General features: G+C 47.2%; 2 protein-coding genes across 3 annotated transcripts in view; one reads left to right on the top strand and one right to left on the bottom strand.

Annotated features, from left to right (window-relative positions):
- The window catches only part of RBP4 (retinol binding protein 4), a 534,850-nt gene that overhangs the window by 298,930 nt on the left and 215,523 nt on the right, over positions 1-20,397 (top strand). The gene's annotated exons all lie outside the window — the stretch shown is intronic.
- Positions 1-20,397, bottom strand: part of LGI1 (leucine rich glioma inactivated 1) — a 51,059-nt gene that overhangs the window by 3,243 nt on the left and 27,419 nt on the right. For both annotated transcript variants that reach the window (XM_075612819.1, XM_075612818.1), the window contains 2 exons: positions 14,638-14,709; positions 1,257-1,426 (listed from right to left, as the gene is read on the bottom strand). In XM_075612819.1, coding sequence (XP_075468934.1) covers positions 1,257-1,426; positions 14,638-14,709 — 242 coding nt within the window. The remainder of the gene's footprint in view (positions 1-1,256; positions 1,427-14,637; positions 14,710-20,397) is intronic.

Genomic DNA, 20,397 nt, shown 5'->3' with positions numbered 1-20,397 from the left:
GAGTTTTGATCCATGAAGGTGTAATTCTGACAGTGCGAGATGTTTGTTTCAGAAAAACAAATGACCAACAATATGTATTTTTGGCTTTAAGTTTACATGATTTCCTAAGGAAATATTTAAACTATATAGTATTGTTTATATGTATATATTTCAGAGGGACAGATGGAGCACACACTATAAGGCACTTTAATCACATAGGGCGCAACTAAGTGGACAAATTGTAAATCAAGTGATAAAATAAGCAGTGTCTTGAGGGAAGTGAATCAAGATAGCAATAAAGTCCCAACTTCTGTGGATCCTGCAGATAACAAATAAGAGCCAAAATAGTGAAGTATATAATGATAAAAAAATATGCGCAACAAGAAAAATGGCTACTTACAGTGTAGCAGATAAAACTAGCTCTATGTGATTGATTGGACCTTGGGATAATCTGTGATTGGCAGGTGTCTTAAATTCTTTCAACCAATGGCCTTGCACATGTGTATATATATATATATATATGTATATATATATACACACATTTGCAAGGCCATTGGTTGAAAGAATTTAAGACATATATACTGTATATATATACTGTGCTGACTAGCAATGCTTTATTACCCCTGATGAAGTTACCATACTAGGATCGAAACACGTAGAGTTTTAACTTGTGGAGACCTGTAGCGCATTCACCAATTATAACTGCCCCAGTACCGTTGACCTAAGAGTAGGAAAAATAGCAGTGGGACTGGAACAACAACAACAGCTGACCGACTTCCCCACCACCTTCTGATGTCATGAGAACGGGACTTTGAGCTCCTATCGCGAGATTCAACCCCTGGAGTGGTAGCCCCGCTGACGGACGTGCCGGACGTAAGAGGAGGACGCTGTTATTTCCTTCATATTGCCCGTGCGTTGGCATACACCCACAATGCTTGGTTTATCTGCTACACTGTAAGTAGCCATTTTTCTTGGTTTATCTGCTACACTGTAAGTAGCCATTATAAAACTTTTATAGTATCTGCAATGATTTATATATACAGTATGTATGTATATATATATATATATATATATATATATATATATATATATATATACATACATACTGTATATATAAATCATTGCAGATACTATAAAAGTTTTTTTTTTCTTTTTCAAATCGAATATTTTTAAATCGTGCATGAAATACTCCTTCAACTGATAACTATTATATGAATCACTTAATATATTTATTCGTGCAAGCAACATCTTTCTGATAAATGATTTGTAGTAATTACCTGTGGTTATGCAGTCAAAATCTTTGAGTGAGAGGCTGTTTATTTTCCGTCCTTTGTACTCAGGGGGACTTTCGCAGTAAATCTGTTCAACCGTTGCATTGGTTTTATCCAGCCACTCAACTAACCATTTCAGTTTGCAGTCACAATGAAATGAATTGCCCCTTAGGTCTCTGAAAAAAGAAACGACTTTCTAGCCAAGCACGCAACATGAAACATAGCAGTGTCTCGTCTTCTACGTGAAAACGTAAACGTTTCAAATAAATTCTTGTTGTACATGTACATACAGCTTACTGCTTCTTCTCTCATTTAAAAACAAAATGGTGGCTCCTGTATGTGCCCATGACTCCGGCTGCAAAACTGAAGTGAATTAGCACCAGATTTATGAAGAAACAAAATGAATTGAATGCCATGAAATTTGCAGATGGGAGACTTTGATAATAAGGGATTCCTTTTATATATGCTGATGTAGACGTTCGGGACGTTTTTGGCCAAAGATTCGTATAGACTTAAATGGAGATTTACGGTTGAAAACAGCCCAGGCGGCAGCTTCGGCATCAATAGAATTACCTCATAAATCTGCCAAGTGAATATATTTTGTGGCCCATCACAGACCCAGGAGGCACGGTTTGAGATCCAGAGATTTTGAGCATTACTTGAGGTTGCCTTTGCCGATTGAGCCCTTTCCTTTAGATTTTTTTAGGGGCCGATGTACTAAGGCACTTTTAACCTCCATCAATATATGAAGGTACTTGGCTTCAATGTTACTGCTTGCGCAGCAGCTTACAATGTGGGTAGTGTGAATAGGGAGGCGCACATGTTGTAATGGGATGTATCAAAGCTGTGTCTCTGCGTCATTTATTAACCTTGTTTGTTCGCAATACAGCCCGCCAAATATGCAATGATGTAAATCTCTCTGTGTAACAATCTGCTCCATACTGTCTGCAAATGTTTCTTACATTTGATGCAACTGAGCACAGCATAATGGAACAGTGTTACACAAATAATCTTTGTATGAATATGTAAAACCCTAAATCCCCTCAATACAACGTAGCCCTTTAACAAAAGGTATGTGTATTTCATATGTTTCATCACTTATATTCTAAGGCTGTTTGTAACAGGGACGTATCACTGTTGGAGAGAAACTGCCTCTAAATCCAGCAGTGTGCACAGGCAATCAACCAGATTCCATCTGGCTGATTAGGACTGTTAAAAAAAAGCCTGATCTGAGTAACAGGAAGGAGATTCCTTAGCTCACAATGGAGCTGACAGAAGGAAAAGGAGGGCTATGTACTGAGAGAAAGACACAAGGGGACCAGACCTCTATGCCAAGACCCTCCAGCAGACACCTACTGACCTGAAGGGGCCACCTGCGTTAAGGTACTGCTGAGACTTTTGGGTATAAGTGGGTAAGGGGCTTCCCCCCCAGCCTGGCAAAAGAGGGACTGGGGAAGTAAGTTAGCCTTACACAGGGATAGGTTTTATTGTTTTATGTACCTTTTTGTTTGTTGTATGGTAAAGGAACAGAAAACAAAGCCTCATTTTAATTTCACCTTAAAAACGGTCTCCATTGCACACCTCTCTTGCAATGTTCAATATGTCACCTTAGCATACTGAAATAAAAACTGTGATTTATATCCCCACTGCTGGGCATCCTTGCAACTCTTTGCTTTGCCGTATACTGCACCCACAACATAGGAGGATAAACAAAGACAAAATGCAATTATATGGTCATCCATAGTTTATGTTTGCCTGAAAGAATGCAGAGCAATCAACTAAGATATTTGCTGAGTCGCGTAAAGAAAGACTTAGCTGCTATGCAAGTTTGAATCATTACTTAAGTCAGATTGGCACGTGCCTGGTCTCATTACTAACAACCTGATTTTTCCATTTACTATTTGGCATAAAAAAACACTGCCCTTGCTGTCTGTAGTATACCCCCCTATTCAGTAGCATATCTCCCTAACACCCCCACTGGTTCCCGAGATACTGTACTTACCAGTGAAATCACTGCGGGAGACAAAAGTAGCTGCCAAATCTCTGGCCAATAGGAAGCTGCAACATCATCAGCGGTGGCTTCCTATTGGAAGGCCCTTTAAATCCCCATTAAAAACCAGGAGGTAATACCGGTAACTTCACCAGTAAGTATCTGGGGAGGGGATAATCTACTTTCTTAAATGAGATGCAGATTAATTCCATTTAAAACTACTTCAGACCTGGGGATTCTTTTTAAGCTCAGAAAAGAAGAAAATGAGGTTGGACTGAGGTGCTGAATTTGATCAATCTCATCACTATACGTGCGTATCTTAACTCCTCCCTAGCTCCTATTTTTGACACGTCCCAGTTTGGATGCTGGCACAAACGTAAAAAAAAAATAGGAGCAAACTACTTCAATAAATTGGCCCTAAAAGGCGCATGTTAAAAATAATACTCTTCGATTACAAAGCGCCTGGGTACCACTCTGACGTTAACCACCATTGATTTTAATGTTATTTAATACAGGATCTAAGTGTCATACCTGCCTTAGTGCCAGTTTAGCATCACAAGTATATTCAGAGACCCCATTGAAGGTAACAATGTTAAGAAATAATAAAAACAGAAAACCAACACAACATTAGAAAAAATGCATATGTAATATGTATTTAACATGAATGAATTTCAGCCATCTGCAGTGGTCAATCGCTAATGGGCAATGTGCCGAAACCGTCAGTGCTCTCAGATCTTCTTTATGTTATGCTCCAAAATTATTTTTCAAACTATACTGACGGTTTTTATTTCATCTTACTGAAATGTCTAGTCTCTATTCCATCTGTTAACAGGATTATTGGCACCTAATAATTAAGCAATAACAGTTTGACTCAGATACAGTAAGGAAGGTAACGTGAATTAGACACACTATTATTGCATACGAATCAGATCCCAGTAACTCTACTAATTTATATGTAATTGGTGATTCCGTTTAAAGACGATGAAAGGCAAAGTAAACGTGTCTGAACTCTGAATACAAATTGTAGAAAAAGCGGTGTCACAGGGACACACACTGCAAGGCTGGGGTCCAGTTGGTAGAACAGCTAGCAGGCAGGAAACAGGTAGAGTTCAGAGTCAGGCAGCAAGCAGGTTGCAATGGTATAGAGACAGGCCGGGTCAGATGAAGAATGAAGTAGAGGTCCAAACTAGGGTCTGGAACACCGGGTGAATGCTCATAGAATCCAGGCGTTACAAGCGGGATTTACTTTACTTAGCAGGGTTTACTTGGGAAAGAATCTTAAAATGGCCAATACATTTTTGTCCCAACTTCCTGGTAGGAATTTTTAACTGCAGGTTTCTTGTGGTGAGCTAGACCCGAGGTGGGCAAACCTGTCGTGAATCGCCATCCAATACACCCTCCGTCTTCTGTTGGAGTCTAGACCCGACCTTGAACTGTTATTTTTTATGGGAGCTAAAATTTGTAGTGACGCAAGTAAACGAAAAGCATGGTGTAGCGATTTTCACTTCTCATTCGCTATACCTGTGGATACATTGAAAAATAGGTTGCCCACCTCTGAGCTAGACCTTATCTGCAACATGAAACATGGGGCCTGGTCTGTTGTGTTGGTCAGCAGTCCTTCTATAACGCTCCTGAGCCTCCTGAAGAAGTTCTTTCAGAGTTTCTTGCATTTTCTGCAAGGACTAAAGTCTTTCCATGACAGCAGGGATGGGGCAAGAAATCAGAAGGCAGGGAAGGAAGCCACAATTAGAGAAGAATAGACTCTGTTAGGTGGCGCTATGTTGGGTATTGTTGTAAGCAAATTCCGCAATCAGTAGAAACTCAGCCCAGTTGTCCTGAAGGTAGGAGACAAAATAGTGCAGGTACTGCTTTAAAGTCTGATTCGTCCTTTCTGTTTTACCATTTGACTGGGAGGTGAAGTGCGTCAGATACATTTAGGCTAAGGCCCCGCTCCCAGAGTCAGCGCCCCCGTGCTGCAAACAGGCGGGGCGCTGACATACACAGACCGCGATCTGCGGTCTGTAGGGAGCGGGAGCGGGAGGTGGGCGGGAGTGGGAGGTTTGAGCGGGAGGGGGGCTTGGCTTGAGCGGAGGGACCCGCTACTCTCCCCCCCCCTCCCTCCACGGCTCGGGTAAGTTAAAGCAACACACACACACAGACAGACAGAGGCAGGCACTCATGCACTCAGGCACACGCAGACACACACACACACAGACACACAGACACACACACACAGACAGAGGCAGGCACTCACGCACTCAGGCACACGCAGACACACACACACACAGATACACACAGACAGAGGCAGGCACTCACGCACTCAGGCACACACATACACACACACAGACAGGCACGCACGCACGCACTCAGACACACACACAGGCACGCACGCACTCAGACACACACACAGGCACGCACGCACTCAGACACACACACAGACAGCTGCTTTCACTCCACACTCCTCCCCGCTCCGCGAAGCCTCTCCTCCTCCCGAAGCCTCCCCTCCCCATTGGCTCACAGCCACACCACGTGACGCGTCAACGCTAGGGATCACAATTCTCTTGTATCCCATAGCGGCTGATGCGCCACAGTGTGTAGTCAGCTGTGCAGCCAGTGGGGACCGGGACCGGCTCCGCAGGATTCCCCTGCTGGTGGGGAACTCGCGTGTGGCCGCCCGCGCCACCGAGCGCAGCGGGACCGAGGCGTTAGCCTGATTCTGCCTGAAAATACCTAATCACCTAGGGATTCTAAACCTGTAGGGTATCCAATGAGGGAAGGTATGTTGGAAGTCAATATAATTATAGGTATAATGATGCACCTATATTCAACAAAGAATAATCACATAAGTCTATAGATAGCACCTAGTAGGCAGTGTATGTACTTGAATGTATACAGAGCCTGGGATAGACCTATGCTAGGTAATGAAAATGGGCAAGTTAATATAAAGCTTTACATACCAAGCACTAGTGTGTCCTACAGTAGTATTAGGACATTTTATCAAAATTAAAGCGTAGTGGCACAGAATAATGCATATGAGGAAATAAATGTATTCAATGCATGAAAATATAGAAACATAGATGGTCTGTCCTTATTATCCTAATGAATGGTATTAGGTATTATAAAGGAAATATTCATATGATAGCTTTGACCAATGGAGATGGTAAGTATTGGTTCCTACAGTATGGGCTATAGTACCCATAATTGTAGTCAATCATATACTTGGCTAAGGATAAGTCCCAGAGTCCTTTCGTCGGTCCATGTACTACAGGTGCAGCCATGAGTATCCGAACACTTGCCTGGGAAAATCTGGGCCAATACCCCAGTAATGCTGCAACAGTTCTGTGACATTTCTGCAGACAGACTAATGGCCCATCGGATTAACACAGCGGGGGTCCCTGGCAGTCCCATTCAAACTGACCAGGGACCCCCGCTGTGTTAATTCGATGGGCCATTAGTCTGTCTGCAGAAATGTCACAGAACTGTTGCAGCATTACTGGGGTATTGCCCCAGATTTTCCCAGGCAGTGTTCGGATACTTGTAGCTGCATTAGTATATACATGTACATGGTTTATATGTGTATCCCTTTTGTTGTCTACCGCGGACCTGTATGTAAGTACATGGACTGGGACTTATCTTTATCCAAGTATATGATTGACTACAATTATGGGTACTATAGTCACATAGGCAGGGCCACCAACAGAAATCATGGGGCCCGGGACAAATGAAAGGAGCAGCCCCCCCCCTCCCGAACCCATAGCACCCCCCACCCCCAAACCCATAGCGCACCTACAGTACCACGGCAAAATTTTTTTTAGCGCGCAACGTTTACTTAACTGTTTTCTTCTTATTGTAATACGGAAAAAAACATTACAATGCAATCTGTTTATTTTTATATTTTCAACAAAAGACAGGTGACTGCCTTGACAGACTGCCTCGGTGGGTGGGTGACAGACTGCATCAGTGGGTGACTGACTGCCTCGGTGGGTGGGTGACAGACTGCCTCGGTGGGTGGGTGACAGACTGCATCGGTGGGTAACTGACTGCCTCGGTGGGTGGGTGACAGACTGCATCGGGGGGTGACAGACTGCATCGGTGGGTGGGTAACAGACTGCCTCGGTGGGTGGGTGACAGACTGCATCGGTGGGTAACTGACTGCCTCGGTGGGTGGGTGACAGACTGCATCGGGGGGTGACAGACTGCATCGGTGGGTGGGTGACAGACTGCCTCGGTGGGTGGGTGACAGACTGCCTCGGTGGGTGGGTGACAGACTGCCTCGGTGGGTGGGTGACTGACTGCCTCGGTGGGTGGGTGGGTGACTGACTGCCTCGGTGGGTGGGTGACTGACTGCCTCGGTGGGTGGGTGACTGACTGCCTCGGTGGGTGGGTGGGTGACTGACTGCCTCGGTGGGTGGGTGATTGACTGCCTCGGTGGGTGACTGACTGCCTCGGTGGGTGGGTGACTGACTGCCTCGGTGGGTGGGTGACAGACTGCCTCGGTGGGTGGGTGACAGACTGCCTCGGTGGGTGGGTGACAGACTGCCTCGTGGGTGGGTGACAGTCTGCCGCGGTGGGTGGGTGACTGACTGCCTCGGGGGGTGGGTGACTGACTGCCTCGGTGGGTGGGTGACTGACTGCCTCGGTGGGTGGGTGACAGACTGCCTCTGTGGGTGGGTGACTGACTGCCTTGGTGGGTGGGTGACTGACTGCCTCGGTGGTTGACTGAGTGCCTCGGTGGGTGGGTGACTGACTGCCTCGATGGGTGGGTGACAGACTGCCTCGGTGGGTGGGTGATAGACTGCCTTGGTGGGTGGGTGACTGACTGCCTCGGTGGGTGGGTGACTGACTGCCTCAGTGGGTGGGTGACTGACTGCCTCGGTGGGTGGGTGACTGACTGCCTCGGTGGGTGGGTGACTGATTGCTTCGGTGGGTGGGTGACTGACTGCCTCGGTGGGTGGGTTACAGACTGCCTCGGTGGGTGGGTGACAGACTGCCTCGGTGGGTGGGTGACAGACTGCCATGTCTGACTGCCTCGGTGGGTGGGTGACAGACTGCCTCGGTGGGTGGGTGACTGACTGTCTTTGTCGGTGGGTGACTGACTGCCTCGATGGGTGACAGACTGCATCGGTGGGTGACTGACTGCCTCGGTGGGTGGGTGACAGACTGCCTCGGTGGGTGGGTGACAGACTGCCTCGGTGGGTGGGTGACAGTCTGCCTCGGTGGGTGGGTGACTGACTGCCTCGGTGGGTGGGTGACTGACTGCCTTGGTGGGTGGGTGACTGACTGCCTCGGTGGGTGGGTGACAGACTGCCTCGGTGGGTGGGTGACTGACTGCCTCGGTGGGTGGGTGGGTGGGTGACTGACTGCCTCGGTGGGTGGGTGACTGACTGCCTCGGTGGGTGGGTGACTGACTGCCTCGGTGGGTGACTGACTGCCTCGGTGGGTGGGTGACTGACTGCCTCGGTGGGTGGGTGGGTGACTGACTGCCTCGGTGGGTGGGTGACTGACTGTCTCGGTGGGTGGGTGACTGACTGCCTCGGTGGGTGGGTGACTGACTGCCTCGGTGGGTGGGTGACTGACTGCCTCGGTGGGTGGGTGACTGACTGCCTCGGTGGGTGGGTGACTGACTGCCTCGGTGGGTGGGTGACTGACTGCCTCGGTGGGTGGGTGACTGACTGCCTCGGTGGGTGGGTGACAGACTGCCTCGGTGGGTGGGTGACAGACTGCCTCGGTGGGTGGGTGACAGACTGCCTCGGTGGGTGGGTGACAGACTGCCTCGGTGGGTGGGTGACTGACTGCCTCGGTGGGTGGGTGACTGACTGCCTCGGTGGGTGGGTGGGTGACAGACTGCCTCGGTGGGTGGGTGACAGACTGCCTCAGTGGGTGGGTGACAGACTGCCTCGGTGGGTGGGTGACAGACTGCCTCGGTGGGTGGGTGGGTGGGTTGACAGACTGCCTCGGTGGGTGGGTGACAGACTGCCTCGGTGGGTGGGTGACTGACTGCCTCGGTGGGTGGGTGACTGACTGCCTCGGTGGGTGGGTGACAGACTGCCTCGGTGGGTGGGTGACTGACTGCCTCGGTGGGTGACTGACTGCCTCGGTGGGTGGGTGGTGACTGACTGCCTCGGTGGGTGACTGACTGCCTCGGTGGGTGGGTGACAGACTGCCTCGGTGGGTGGGTGATAGACTGCCTTGGTGGGTGGGTGGGTGACTGACTGCCTCGGTGGGTGGGTGACTGACTGCCTCGGTGGGTGGGTGACTGACTGCCTCGGTGGGTGGGTGACTGACTGCCTCGGTGGGTGGGTGACTGACTGCCTCGGTGGGTGGGTGACAGACTGCCTCGGTGGGTGGGTGATAGACTGCCCTTTGACTGACTGCCTCGGTGGGTGGGTGACTGACTGCCTCAGTGGGTGGGTGACTGACTGCCTCGGTGGGTGGGTGACTGACTGCCTCGGTGGGTGGGTGACTGACTGCCTCGGTGGGTGGGTGACTGATTGCCTCGGTGGGTGGGTGACTGACTGCCTTGGTGGGTGGGTTACAGACTGCCATGTCTGACTGACTCGGTGGGTGGGTGACTGACTGCCTCGGTGGGTGGGTGACTGCCTGCCTCGGTGGGTGGGTGACTGACTGCCTCGGTGGGTGGGTGACAGACTGCCTCGGTGGGTGGGTGACTGACTGCCTCGGTGGGTGGGTGACAGACTGCCATGTCTGACTGACTCGGTGGGTGGGTGACTGATTGCCTCGGTGGGTGGGTGACTGCCTGCCTCGGTGGGTGGGTGACTGACTGCCTCGGTGGGTGGGTGACTGACTGCCTCGGTGGGTGGGTGACAGACTGCCTCGGTGGGTGGGTGACTGACTGCCTCGGTGGGTGGGTGACTGACTGCCTCGGTGGGTGGGTGACTGACTGCCTCGGTGGGTGGGTGACTGACTGCCTCGCTGGGTGGGTGACTGACTGCCTCGGTGGGTGGGTGACTGACTGCCTTGGTGGGTGGGTGACTGACTGTCTTTGTGGGTGGGTGACTGACTGCCTCGGTGGGTGACAGACTGCATCGGTGGGTGACTGACTGCCTCGGTGGGTGGGTGGGTGACTGACTGCCTCGGTGGGTGGGTGGGTGGGTGACTGACTGCCTCGGTGGGTGGGTGGGTGACTGACTGCCTCGGTGGGTTGGTGACTGACTGCCTCAGTGGGTGGGTGACAGACTGCCTCGGTGGGTGGGTGGGTGACTGACTGCCTCAGTGGGTGGGTGACTGCCTGCCTCAGTGGGTGGGTGACTGACTGCCTCGGTGGGTGGGTGAATGACTGCCTCGGTGGGTGGGTGACTGACTGCCTTGACTGCCTGGGGTTGACTGAGTGGCTGGGTGGGTGACAGTGACTGGGTGGGTGACTGGGCGGGTGGGTGACTGGGTGGGTGGGTGACTGGGTGGGTGGGTAAGTGACTGGGTTGAGTGGGTGGGTAAGTGGCTGGGTTGAGTGACTGGGTGGGTGACTGAGTGACTGCCAGGGTGGGTGAGGTGGGTGACTGACCTTGACCAGCTGGGTGCTGCTTCCTTGCCCGCCAGACACTCCCCCCCCCTGCCCCCGATATCCCCACGGCTGCTGCCCGGGCAAGAGGTAGGCTCGGAGGGTGGGAGCATGCGGGAGGTAGGTGGCGGGGCGAGACTGGTGGGCTAATTCCGTGGCTGCTGTCCGGGGCAGGAGGCGGCCGCGGGGGAAGCTAGGTTGGCCCGCGCACAGGGGAAGCTAAATTGGCGCGCACTGGCCCGCAACGGCGCTTCCACTCCATCCCACATTGGGAGCAGGGGGGCAACGGGCCCACAGGCTGCAGGCCGGACACCCTGCTTGCCCTGCGCATGTGTGCCGGGACCTCGGCTTTGCGCATGCGCATCACCGCCATATTTTTTAAACTTTTTTTTTAATAAATCGGGCACGGTCGCGCAGAGGGCACGGGCAGCCGGGCCCCCTGACTCACGGGGCCCGGGACGCCAACCCCGGCAGACCCCCCCTGTTGGTGGCCCTGCATATAGGAACCAATACTTACCATCTCCATTGGTCAAGTCTATCATATGAATATTTCCTTTATAATACCTAATACCATTCATTAGGATAATAATGACAGACCATCTATGTTTCTATATTTTCATGCATTGAATACATTTATTTCCTCGTATGCATTATTCTGTGCCACTCCGCTTTAATTTTGGTGCTGCTGCTTCACGGACCGGATTCCACAGTCACTGCATCGTCTCTGCATACTGTGAGATCAATCATATGTCAGATGACATTAGTCTCTGGAAGGCTCCACCCTCAATACAATACACTCGGCTACATACCCTTAGTATGATTGGTCCTTGTGGCCAGCCACACCCACCCTTTAGGGTATATCAACTGAATATGTGACCACATAGATGACTCCTCCCCCCCTGAAGAAGCGTGCTGATGACACGCGAAACGTGCATCGGGTTTTTACGACGATTGAACCAACCAGGAAGTCACCAAAGATGCATGGTTGTATTGCTATGTTTACTTACCATCTGAGACCGTTTTACTAGCAGATATATCAGTTACCTATGTGATTTATGCTTAGATCTACACATTAATATCCACCTATTTTCTATCTGCATCAATGTATCAACATATGTAGGTTTTACATGAGATATATATCTGATAAGCATACATAGGAGTGGTTTGTTATCTTCCTCCGAGCACCACTTGAATATACCGTATTGGCCAGAATATAGTACGCCTCGCACATAATACGACCCTAAAGTTTTGAAGGTGTTCTACATGAAAAATAAAAGGTGTTAGGCGCATATAATACGAGGACAGTTTTTGGAAGGACATTATTAGGAAAAAAACATAGCACTATATTCGGGCCAACACGGTATAAATCTGACTATCTTGTGTGTAGCCATAGGATACTGAGTGTTGAAATACTACCGTAGGACACACTAGTGCTTGGTATGTAAACCTGGTATATATACATGCCCATATTCCTTACCTAGCATAGTCTATCCCAGTCTCTGAATACATTGAATTACATACACTGCCTATCAGGTGCTATCTATAGACCTAAAATATGGGATTATTTTTTGTTGAATATACTGTAGGTGCATCATTACAGTATATACCTATAATTATATTGACTTCCAACATACCTTCCCTCATTGGATACCCTACAGGTGTACAATCCCTAGGTAATTAGGTGTTTTCAGGAACTCTGAACCATCAGAAGTATTTAGCTCATTGTAGTTGGATCAGCCTGACACTTGGGCAGCCTCATGTATGGGGATTTTTACTGTTTATATTTACAATGTATATAATATTGCATCGTTGTCTAAATCATGTATTACATTTTTATACATTTTAATTGTTTTTCATATACTGTATTAGTGGAGTGTATACTCTGCTTCCCTGAGGGGTAGCCATATGGCTGTATAATTGCTGCCTTAGGATATTGGAATCCTTAGACTTATTAAGTCTCTCTATTTTATATGTGAGAGCAGCAATTGGGATCAGGTGTGACATTCTTGTCACGCAATGTAGTTTGTAAGTATTCCGAATATCCCTATGCACCTTGTACATCAAACTTGCCTTATTCAATTTGGTTGAGCTATCAGTTAATATATATAGTGGTTTCAAGGTCCCCAGAGGACATGCTTTGTAAAGATCTTGGCAGATCTTAACCTTTCCAGGAGTTCTGGGATCTAAGGTAGTGGGTATCCGTTTTTAATTGTGATGTTCCTCAGCTTTCGAAAATCAATGCAAGAGCATAAAGAACCATCTTTTGTCCCAACAAAGAAGAGAGAGCAGGAGAAGTAGAAGGTTGATTCAAACATCAAGAGGTTCTCTTGTATTCTTGCAGAATGTGTAACGCAGGCTCAGAAAGGGAATACATGCTCCCAAATGGAATAGCAGCACCAGGCAGCACTATTTGATTGGACAGTCATATATGGTTGTTGTGGATGAAGCTTATCTGCATTTTTTTTCACATCTTGAAATTCTTGATATTGAGGTGGTAGCACACCCGAATGGGTAGAATAAATTCAATACATCTGTATCCTATCTGGTGGGCTGCTTAAGGGCAGACAACAAAGTTCACAATGTTCTGAGGGACAAGTAACAGATCTGGGTTTCCAATTAACTAGAAGGTTATGAACCATGAGCAAAGGAAGGCTAGAATATACCCAGAAAATACTCAGGAAACTGAGGAGAAGGAATAAGGTTGAAAGAGATCTCCTCTCGATCATCGGGCTCTACGATGAGAGTTAAATGACCAGTTTCATGGGTAACAGGACCAGAGCTTAGTGGAGAACCTGCGACTACTTCCATCTTCACATGAGAGTCTTTAGGTCTGAAGGAAACTAAGAGCTTTAGCAAATTCGAGGTCCATGAAATTCCCCCCCCCCCCCCCCACCTCATGCTGGGGCCTCTGCTCTTTCTTTATAAACACCCATTTTAAAGGTTCAATGGAGAAACAGGCTCCCACTGTGTCATACACAGAGCTGGACCGAGACATTATTGTGCCCCGGGCTGACTACAAATTTGGTGCACCTGTAGAACTATTTTATTTTTACAGGGGCATCAAATTTTTAGTCCGCCCGTGTGCTGGAATGGGATGTTGGGCTGCCAATGCTCCACCACCAGGACTACTCACCGTAAATCACCTTGCCACCTTCCGCCATCTTTAAATGTCACCACGCGGATCTCCCCAGCCGCAGAGCATCTTGTGCGGCCATATGCTTTGATGCCATTTGTGAGCGCGCCCTTGCGTGTGCCAGCCTGGCCAAAAGGACACAGCTTGGGTGCCAGCAGCCATGACACATTTTTTAAATTCCCACGCACAGCAGGAAATTAAAAAATGTGTACTGGCTGCTGGCGGCCAAGCTCAGTGTCCTGTGCATGTGCTCACAAATGGTGTTGGAGTGGTGGCCGTGCGAGGTGCCCTGCAGCTGGGGAGATCCGAGCGGTGTGGACTTTTAAAGATGGAAGAAGGTGGCGAGGTGACGTGTGGCAATGGCGGAAGGTACCCATTATTGGTTGGCGTCCTGGGCAAGTGCCAGGCCAGACCGCCCCATAATCCGGTCCTGGGCATACAGATTGTAGTATGGAGAATTTTGATTGGTTAATATTACAAAACACTTGTAACATACACATGATAATTACTGATAAACATCATAATGTAGAATAATTTGATATAATTGGTAACATCATAAATAAACTATGCATTTACATATTTACCACATCACTGTTCCTATTGATTTTCTGAATATATTTGATTTTATATATATATACATATATATATATATATATATTGTATAAATATATATAATGTATATTTATTTGTTTATCAATATGATATTCAATTAGAAAAGGAATTATTATTATTATTAATTTCTTACACATTCGTAAGGGAATCCAGGCCTTTGAAAACATCTTTCGGAAGTGTCTGAAGGTTATTGTTTGCTAGGCTCCTGCAAAATAAAAAAAATATTTAGGGTCAGACTGACAGTTTCTAAAATGATGAATGTGACATATAATATAAGGAAAATCAGATAATATTACCAATATTATACTTACAGTAACATATTGCGTTACACAAGACCTGGCCATTTTTATCATCGTAAAATTGCCCACATCAAAGGCCTTATAAAATTCTATGGAGTATCACTCAATTTGAAATGATTATAAGAGAACCTGACTGATTTAATGAAATAAGAAAAAATGATTGTGACCAGAACGTCATTCATCACAACTTCCTATCTGCCCACGTGACACAGGGCATTTAAACCCCCATGAAGTACCCGTAGCACCTTCCCCAGTAAATATCTGGAGACCCAGGTGGTCCTCAGAGCTTAAATGAACGTGGTTCAGCTCCGGGGACCACCTGCTTCCTACACACGTAAAAATAAAAAGGGCGAGTCCAGAGGGGAATTGCTCCTTTAACAAATCTTTCATATTTTCTATTGTAATTCTTGCAATTGTTTTGTTTCCTATTGTCTATTTCTGCCCTTTTCCTGATGGTAAAAGTAGAAGGGATGTGTCCTGTTTCGAAGGAGACTTGCTATTTTTATAGTTCATGCTTTTATAGAAAATCCCTAATGTTCCTGACATTAGGCTATAAACATTGACAGCTAATGAATGGTATGTTACATAAAGTAGATACAAGACTTTAATATATTACAATGTGTATTAGAAACTTGCGGTACCCGGCGTAACATACACAGATCTAGCAGATCTTAAAGGCTGTTAATTCAACATTACTCTTTGTTTTCACCCCTCCCTGTAATGCCTTGCTGTCTCTTGTCCCCTCTTCCCCACCTTACTCTCTCCTCCCTGCCCTGCAGTCTCTCCTCACCTCTTTTTGTACTCCCTCCCTTACTGTGTCTCCTCCTCTCTGTGCACACTACTCTCCCTCCTCTCCTACTTATCTCATCTGTCCTCCTCTCCTTGCTGTCTCTCTGTTTCCTCCTGATACTCACCTTGCACTCCCTCCTCCCCTCTCTTTGCACTCCATCGTGCCCCATGTGCACGCTGATCTCCATTCCCTTCTCGTCATCCATCTGTCTCCTCCTCTCCGTGCTGTATCTCTGTCTCCACCTCTCCGTGCTGTATCTCTGTCTCTCTCTGTCTCCTCTCCTTGCTGTCTCTCTCTGTCTCCTCTCCTTGCTGTCTCTCTGGCTCATCGTCTCCTTGCTGTCTCTCTCTGTCTCCTCCTCTCCTTGCTGTCTCTCTCTATCTCCTCTCCTTCATGCCCTGCTCTTCTTTGCATTCTCTCCTTCCTCTCTTTGCACTCCCGGCCTTACAGTGTCTGCACTGATGAAGTGACCGCATTGAGTCACGAAACGCGTTTGGAGAGGGAGGAGTTGGAGCGGGCACGTCCGTCAGTAGCTGGGAGATAAGCTGGGAACGCTTTGGCTACAGCGTGACGTCATCAAATTGCGCTGAGAGAGGCGTCTGCCTCGTGGAGCAGGGAGCAGAGACAGCACGCGAGTACTGGTTGCAACACTGCAAGCTACACTAGCACATGAGAACCGGGAAGGGGAGCGATATCAGGCAGCTGCGCAGAGTCTGACGCTAACACCGGGGTTTGTGAGTAGTGAGAGTATAGTTGCCACAGAGATCATTGCCCCAGACTGTATCAAGCTGCGGACGGCACATTGTCAGCTGTCTTATCACAGCCTGGCTTATGTGAGTAAGCATTTGGCTGTTTTTACTATATTTTATCGTTATTAAATTTTATCAAATCTGCACCATCATTTCCCTTGTTATCTCCTTTCTGGGAACACACGGGGAATATCCCTAAGGGGAGCTGCTGTGAGTGAACAGAAGAGTGGACTGACATTTAAAGGAAAACACGTGGGATTCGTGATATCTGGGAAAAAAGAAGTTGGTTAAGGCACAGATTCTCTCAAAGGAACACTGACACAATATGTTTGTAAGTTATTATTCTGATCCTTTTTTGGAGGCGTTCAGTGGTTCGTGTGGCTGCGCAATGGTCTTTTCTCTTTTTTTTATTGCATTATAGGAGGAGCTCGGAAGCAATAGTCTGCAACTGAACCATCACTTCTTCCACAACAAGAATTATATAAAGAACTTCCCCCAACCATATGGACTGACCTTTGGACTGGGGTATTGCTGTCATTTGGGGCGCCGGGTTACTGCATTTTGTGTAAAACTGTGAATAGTGATTAATTATTTTTTTTGTTAGTATTATATATGTTAATCTGTTATCTGTTATAGCAATATGCCTATGCCTATTGCTAACATAAGCCAAGTCGATTTTTGAGTCCTTAAATTCACTAAATTATAACGTAAAACCATCTGATTTACTGTTATAATTTATTTATGATGCTCCAACATTTTTTCCGAAGCGCCGTAGAACATGGAGCATGGATTTGTCAGGCAGTTTACAGAAGAGAAAGTATGTACTGTACCTACTCCTACTATTCCAGTTGACTTATTACTGGGAACACAAGTTTAATTCTAACGATGTACTGTAGACATTGCAGCTAAAAGGCATTCATTACATTACAGAGCCAAACGCAAACAGGTAAAGCACAGTGACAAAGGGCTAAATTATATTATATGAGAGTTCTTCATACAGTAGGTGAGATTAGAGTGCACAGAACTTGTGAAACCCCATAAGATCTCTGCTTCATATATGAAATCAGAAACCACGGCTTTCAAAATCTCACGTTTCTTCTTTTAAGAACAGTGAGGTTTTGACAGCCTTTTAAAAATAGGATTAATTGGTGGGCAACAGGCGACTTGCGGGGGATTCACCTGCTGCCCACAACCGCTCTACAGGACCTTTCTCCCTGATTGATGGGGATTGGGGACATTGCTGCCGCAGATCGCAGCTTCTGCCCGTTCCCTCCAGTCAACTTAATGACAGAACTCTGACAAAATCTGCCCTGCTCCTCTCCTGTGCACTAATTCCAAGTGTAAGGGGAGCAGCCAGACATGTTCATCAGCATGTCGGAAATAAGCAGCTGACTGGTAGGGGGGAAGGAAAAAGCCGTTTACCCACAGATGCAACAACCCTGCTATCTGTGCACTGCGGAGAGAAAGGCAAAGGTCACTCTCCCCCGTCCCCATGTCAGGGCTGGTGGGGTTTGAACTCACAACACCTACTATGAGCGGCAGTTCTGCTGGCTGTGAGCCACACACACTGCTGGACAGTTCCAGTGCTCTAGGATAGCCTTGAACTACGTTCAACTCCTGCAGCCAACATCCCCTTTTGGCAATTGGCCTCACTGACACACCCCCTTGCTTCCTTCTTAAAGCTAGCCCTTTCCTCCTCTCCTTTTGCTGGACCTTGTTTGTTTGGCTACTGTGACATGTTGTATCCTGCTACCAGAGACCTGCCCTGCCTGACTTGACCTGTGCCTGCCTGACCACTGTACCTGCCCTCTGCCTGCCTGCTACCTGTGCCTGTCTGACCACTGTACCTGCCCTCTGCCTGCCTGCTACCTCTGCCTTTCTGACCACTGTACCTGCCCTCTGCCTGCTACCTCTGCCGGTCTGACCACTGTACCTGCCCTCTGCCTGCTACCTGTGCCTGTCTGACCACTGTACCTGCCCTCTGTATGCCTGCTACCTGTGCCTGCCTTGCGACTCTATCTGCCTGCTACCTGTCTTAACCTGTACCTGCCTGTTGCCTTGACCCATACCTGCATGACCCTGTACTACCCTGATACTTCTAACTGTGCACTACATGGACTGCCTACCTCCAGCCACGGGAACCTACCTCGCTACATACAGCCCCCATCGATGGTCCAGGCACTCACTCTCCTCCCATTTCAATCTCCATGTCTCTCTCTCTCACTCTCTCTCCTCTATGTGTCACCCACCTCCCCCAATGTCACCCACTCACTCCCTCTTTCGTCACCCACACATCTCACACTCCCCCCTCACATTATATATATATATATATATATATATATATATATATATATATATATATAAAGCAGAAAATAGCCGTGTTAGTCCAGTTGCGATAGTGCAGAATAAATTAAAAAGAAGTTCTTCAGTGTTCGGTGATACCTTTTTTATTGGACTAACAATTTATGTCATAGGACAAGCTTTCGAGAGTTATCCTCTCTTCTTCAGGTCAAGCAATACTGATATACAAAGGATTCAATGGCTAAAACAGTGTGGAGAGAGGGGAAAAAAAAAACAACAGATATTTACTGTAGATAAGGTAGGGTGTTAAGTGTTTGAAGCCAGGGGACAGTGTCAAAGAAAGGTGGGGAGGGGGAGGGATACTGGGGGTGGGGGAGAGAGAAAGTGTGGATAAGAATAGAGGCAAGCAGGATGATTACAAGCAATTTTGATAGGGTGTGAGAAAACCCATGTCCGCATTAAGTCCTTTGGTTTTGGTGTCAAAGAGTCTTATCATTCTGAGTTCAAATGTTTTCCGTTCTTGGGTGCTTTTAAACATTCCATTGAGGATTTTGATTTTTAGATCATTTATGGAATAATCTGGTTGTGAGAAGTGATGTCCCACAGGTGAGCAGTATCTTCCTTCTTCGTGATGGAGTATAGAGTGTCTGGGCATATTCATTCTTCCTTGTAGTTTTTGGCTGGTTTCCCCAATGTAGCAATCTTGGTCACATTTGTTGCACTGAATCATATACACTAAATTCCTGGATGTGCAGCTGTATGATCCTTTAACATTGAATGTTCTATGGTTGTGACTGGCTGTGGGATCATGGCAAATATGTTTGCAGAATTTGCAGTGTTTGTTGCTGCACGGTTTTGTGCCATTATCCATGTCTTTAAAATCGTTGTGAAGTTTTCTGCTGACTAATTTCTGTTTGAGGTTTGGTGGTTGCCGGAATGCAAGAATGGGAGGTTTGGGAAAGATTTCTTTTAATGTCGCATCCTCTGTAAGCATGGGTTGCAGATCTTTGATTATTTTTCGTATACCCTCTAGGGTAGGGTTGTATGTGGTCACTAATGGTATGCGTGTGGTAGGTTCTTTCTGTCTGTATTGAAGCAGGTGTTCTCGTGGGGCTTTTATTGCAGATGTAATAGTTTTGGCAATGGTCTTTGGTTTGTATCCCTTCTGTCTGAACGATTCGGTCAGGGTTGTGAGATGCCTGTTTCTGTCTTCAGTGTCAGAGCATATGCGGTGGTATCTTATAGCCTGGCTGTGTATGATACCTTGTTTTGTATGAGTGGGATGGAAGCTGGAGTTGTGGAGGTAACTGCATCTGTCAGTAGGTTTCTTGTATACAGATGTGTGTAGTTTGCCATCTTTCAGTGTTACTGTTGTATCTAGAAAGTTTACTAGGTTTGCCAAATAATCCATTTTGAGTTTAATTGATGGATGGAATGAGTTCAGGGACTCGTGGAATTGTTTTAGGTTTTCTTCACCCTCTGTCCATATTATAAACAGGTCATCAATGTATCTGTAGTATTTGTAGGGTTTGTGGAGGCATGTAGTTAGGAATCTTTGTTCAAGATTTGCCATGAAAAGATTGGCATATAGCGGTGCCATCTTGGTACCCATTGCAGTCCCCATTAGTTGTAGGTACATTTCCTTGTTGAAGCTGAAGTAGTTGTGTGTGAGGATGTATTCTATCAGTTTGGTAATTACATCAGCGCTGTATTTCTGATCCATTGGAGATGTTGTTAGGAAATGCAGGCATGCC

Source organism: Ascaphus truei, chromosome 8 (genome assembly GCF_040206685.1).
Source record: "Ascaphus truei isolate aAscTru1 chromosome 8, aAscTru1.hap1, whole genome shotgun sequence".
Taxonomy (NCBI): Eukaryota; Metazoa; Chordata; class Amphibia; order Anura; family Ascaphidae; genus Ascaphus; species Ascaphus truei.
Note: the sequence above shows the minus strand (reverse complement) of the source record. Positions and strands in the feature narration are given on the sequence as shown.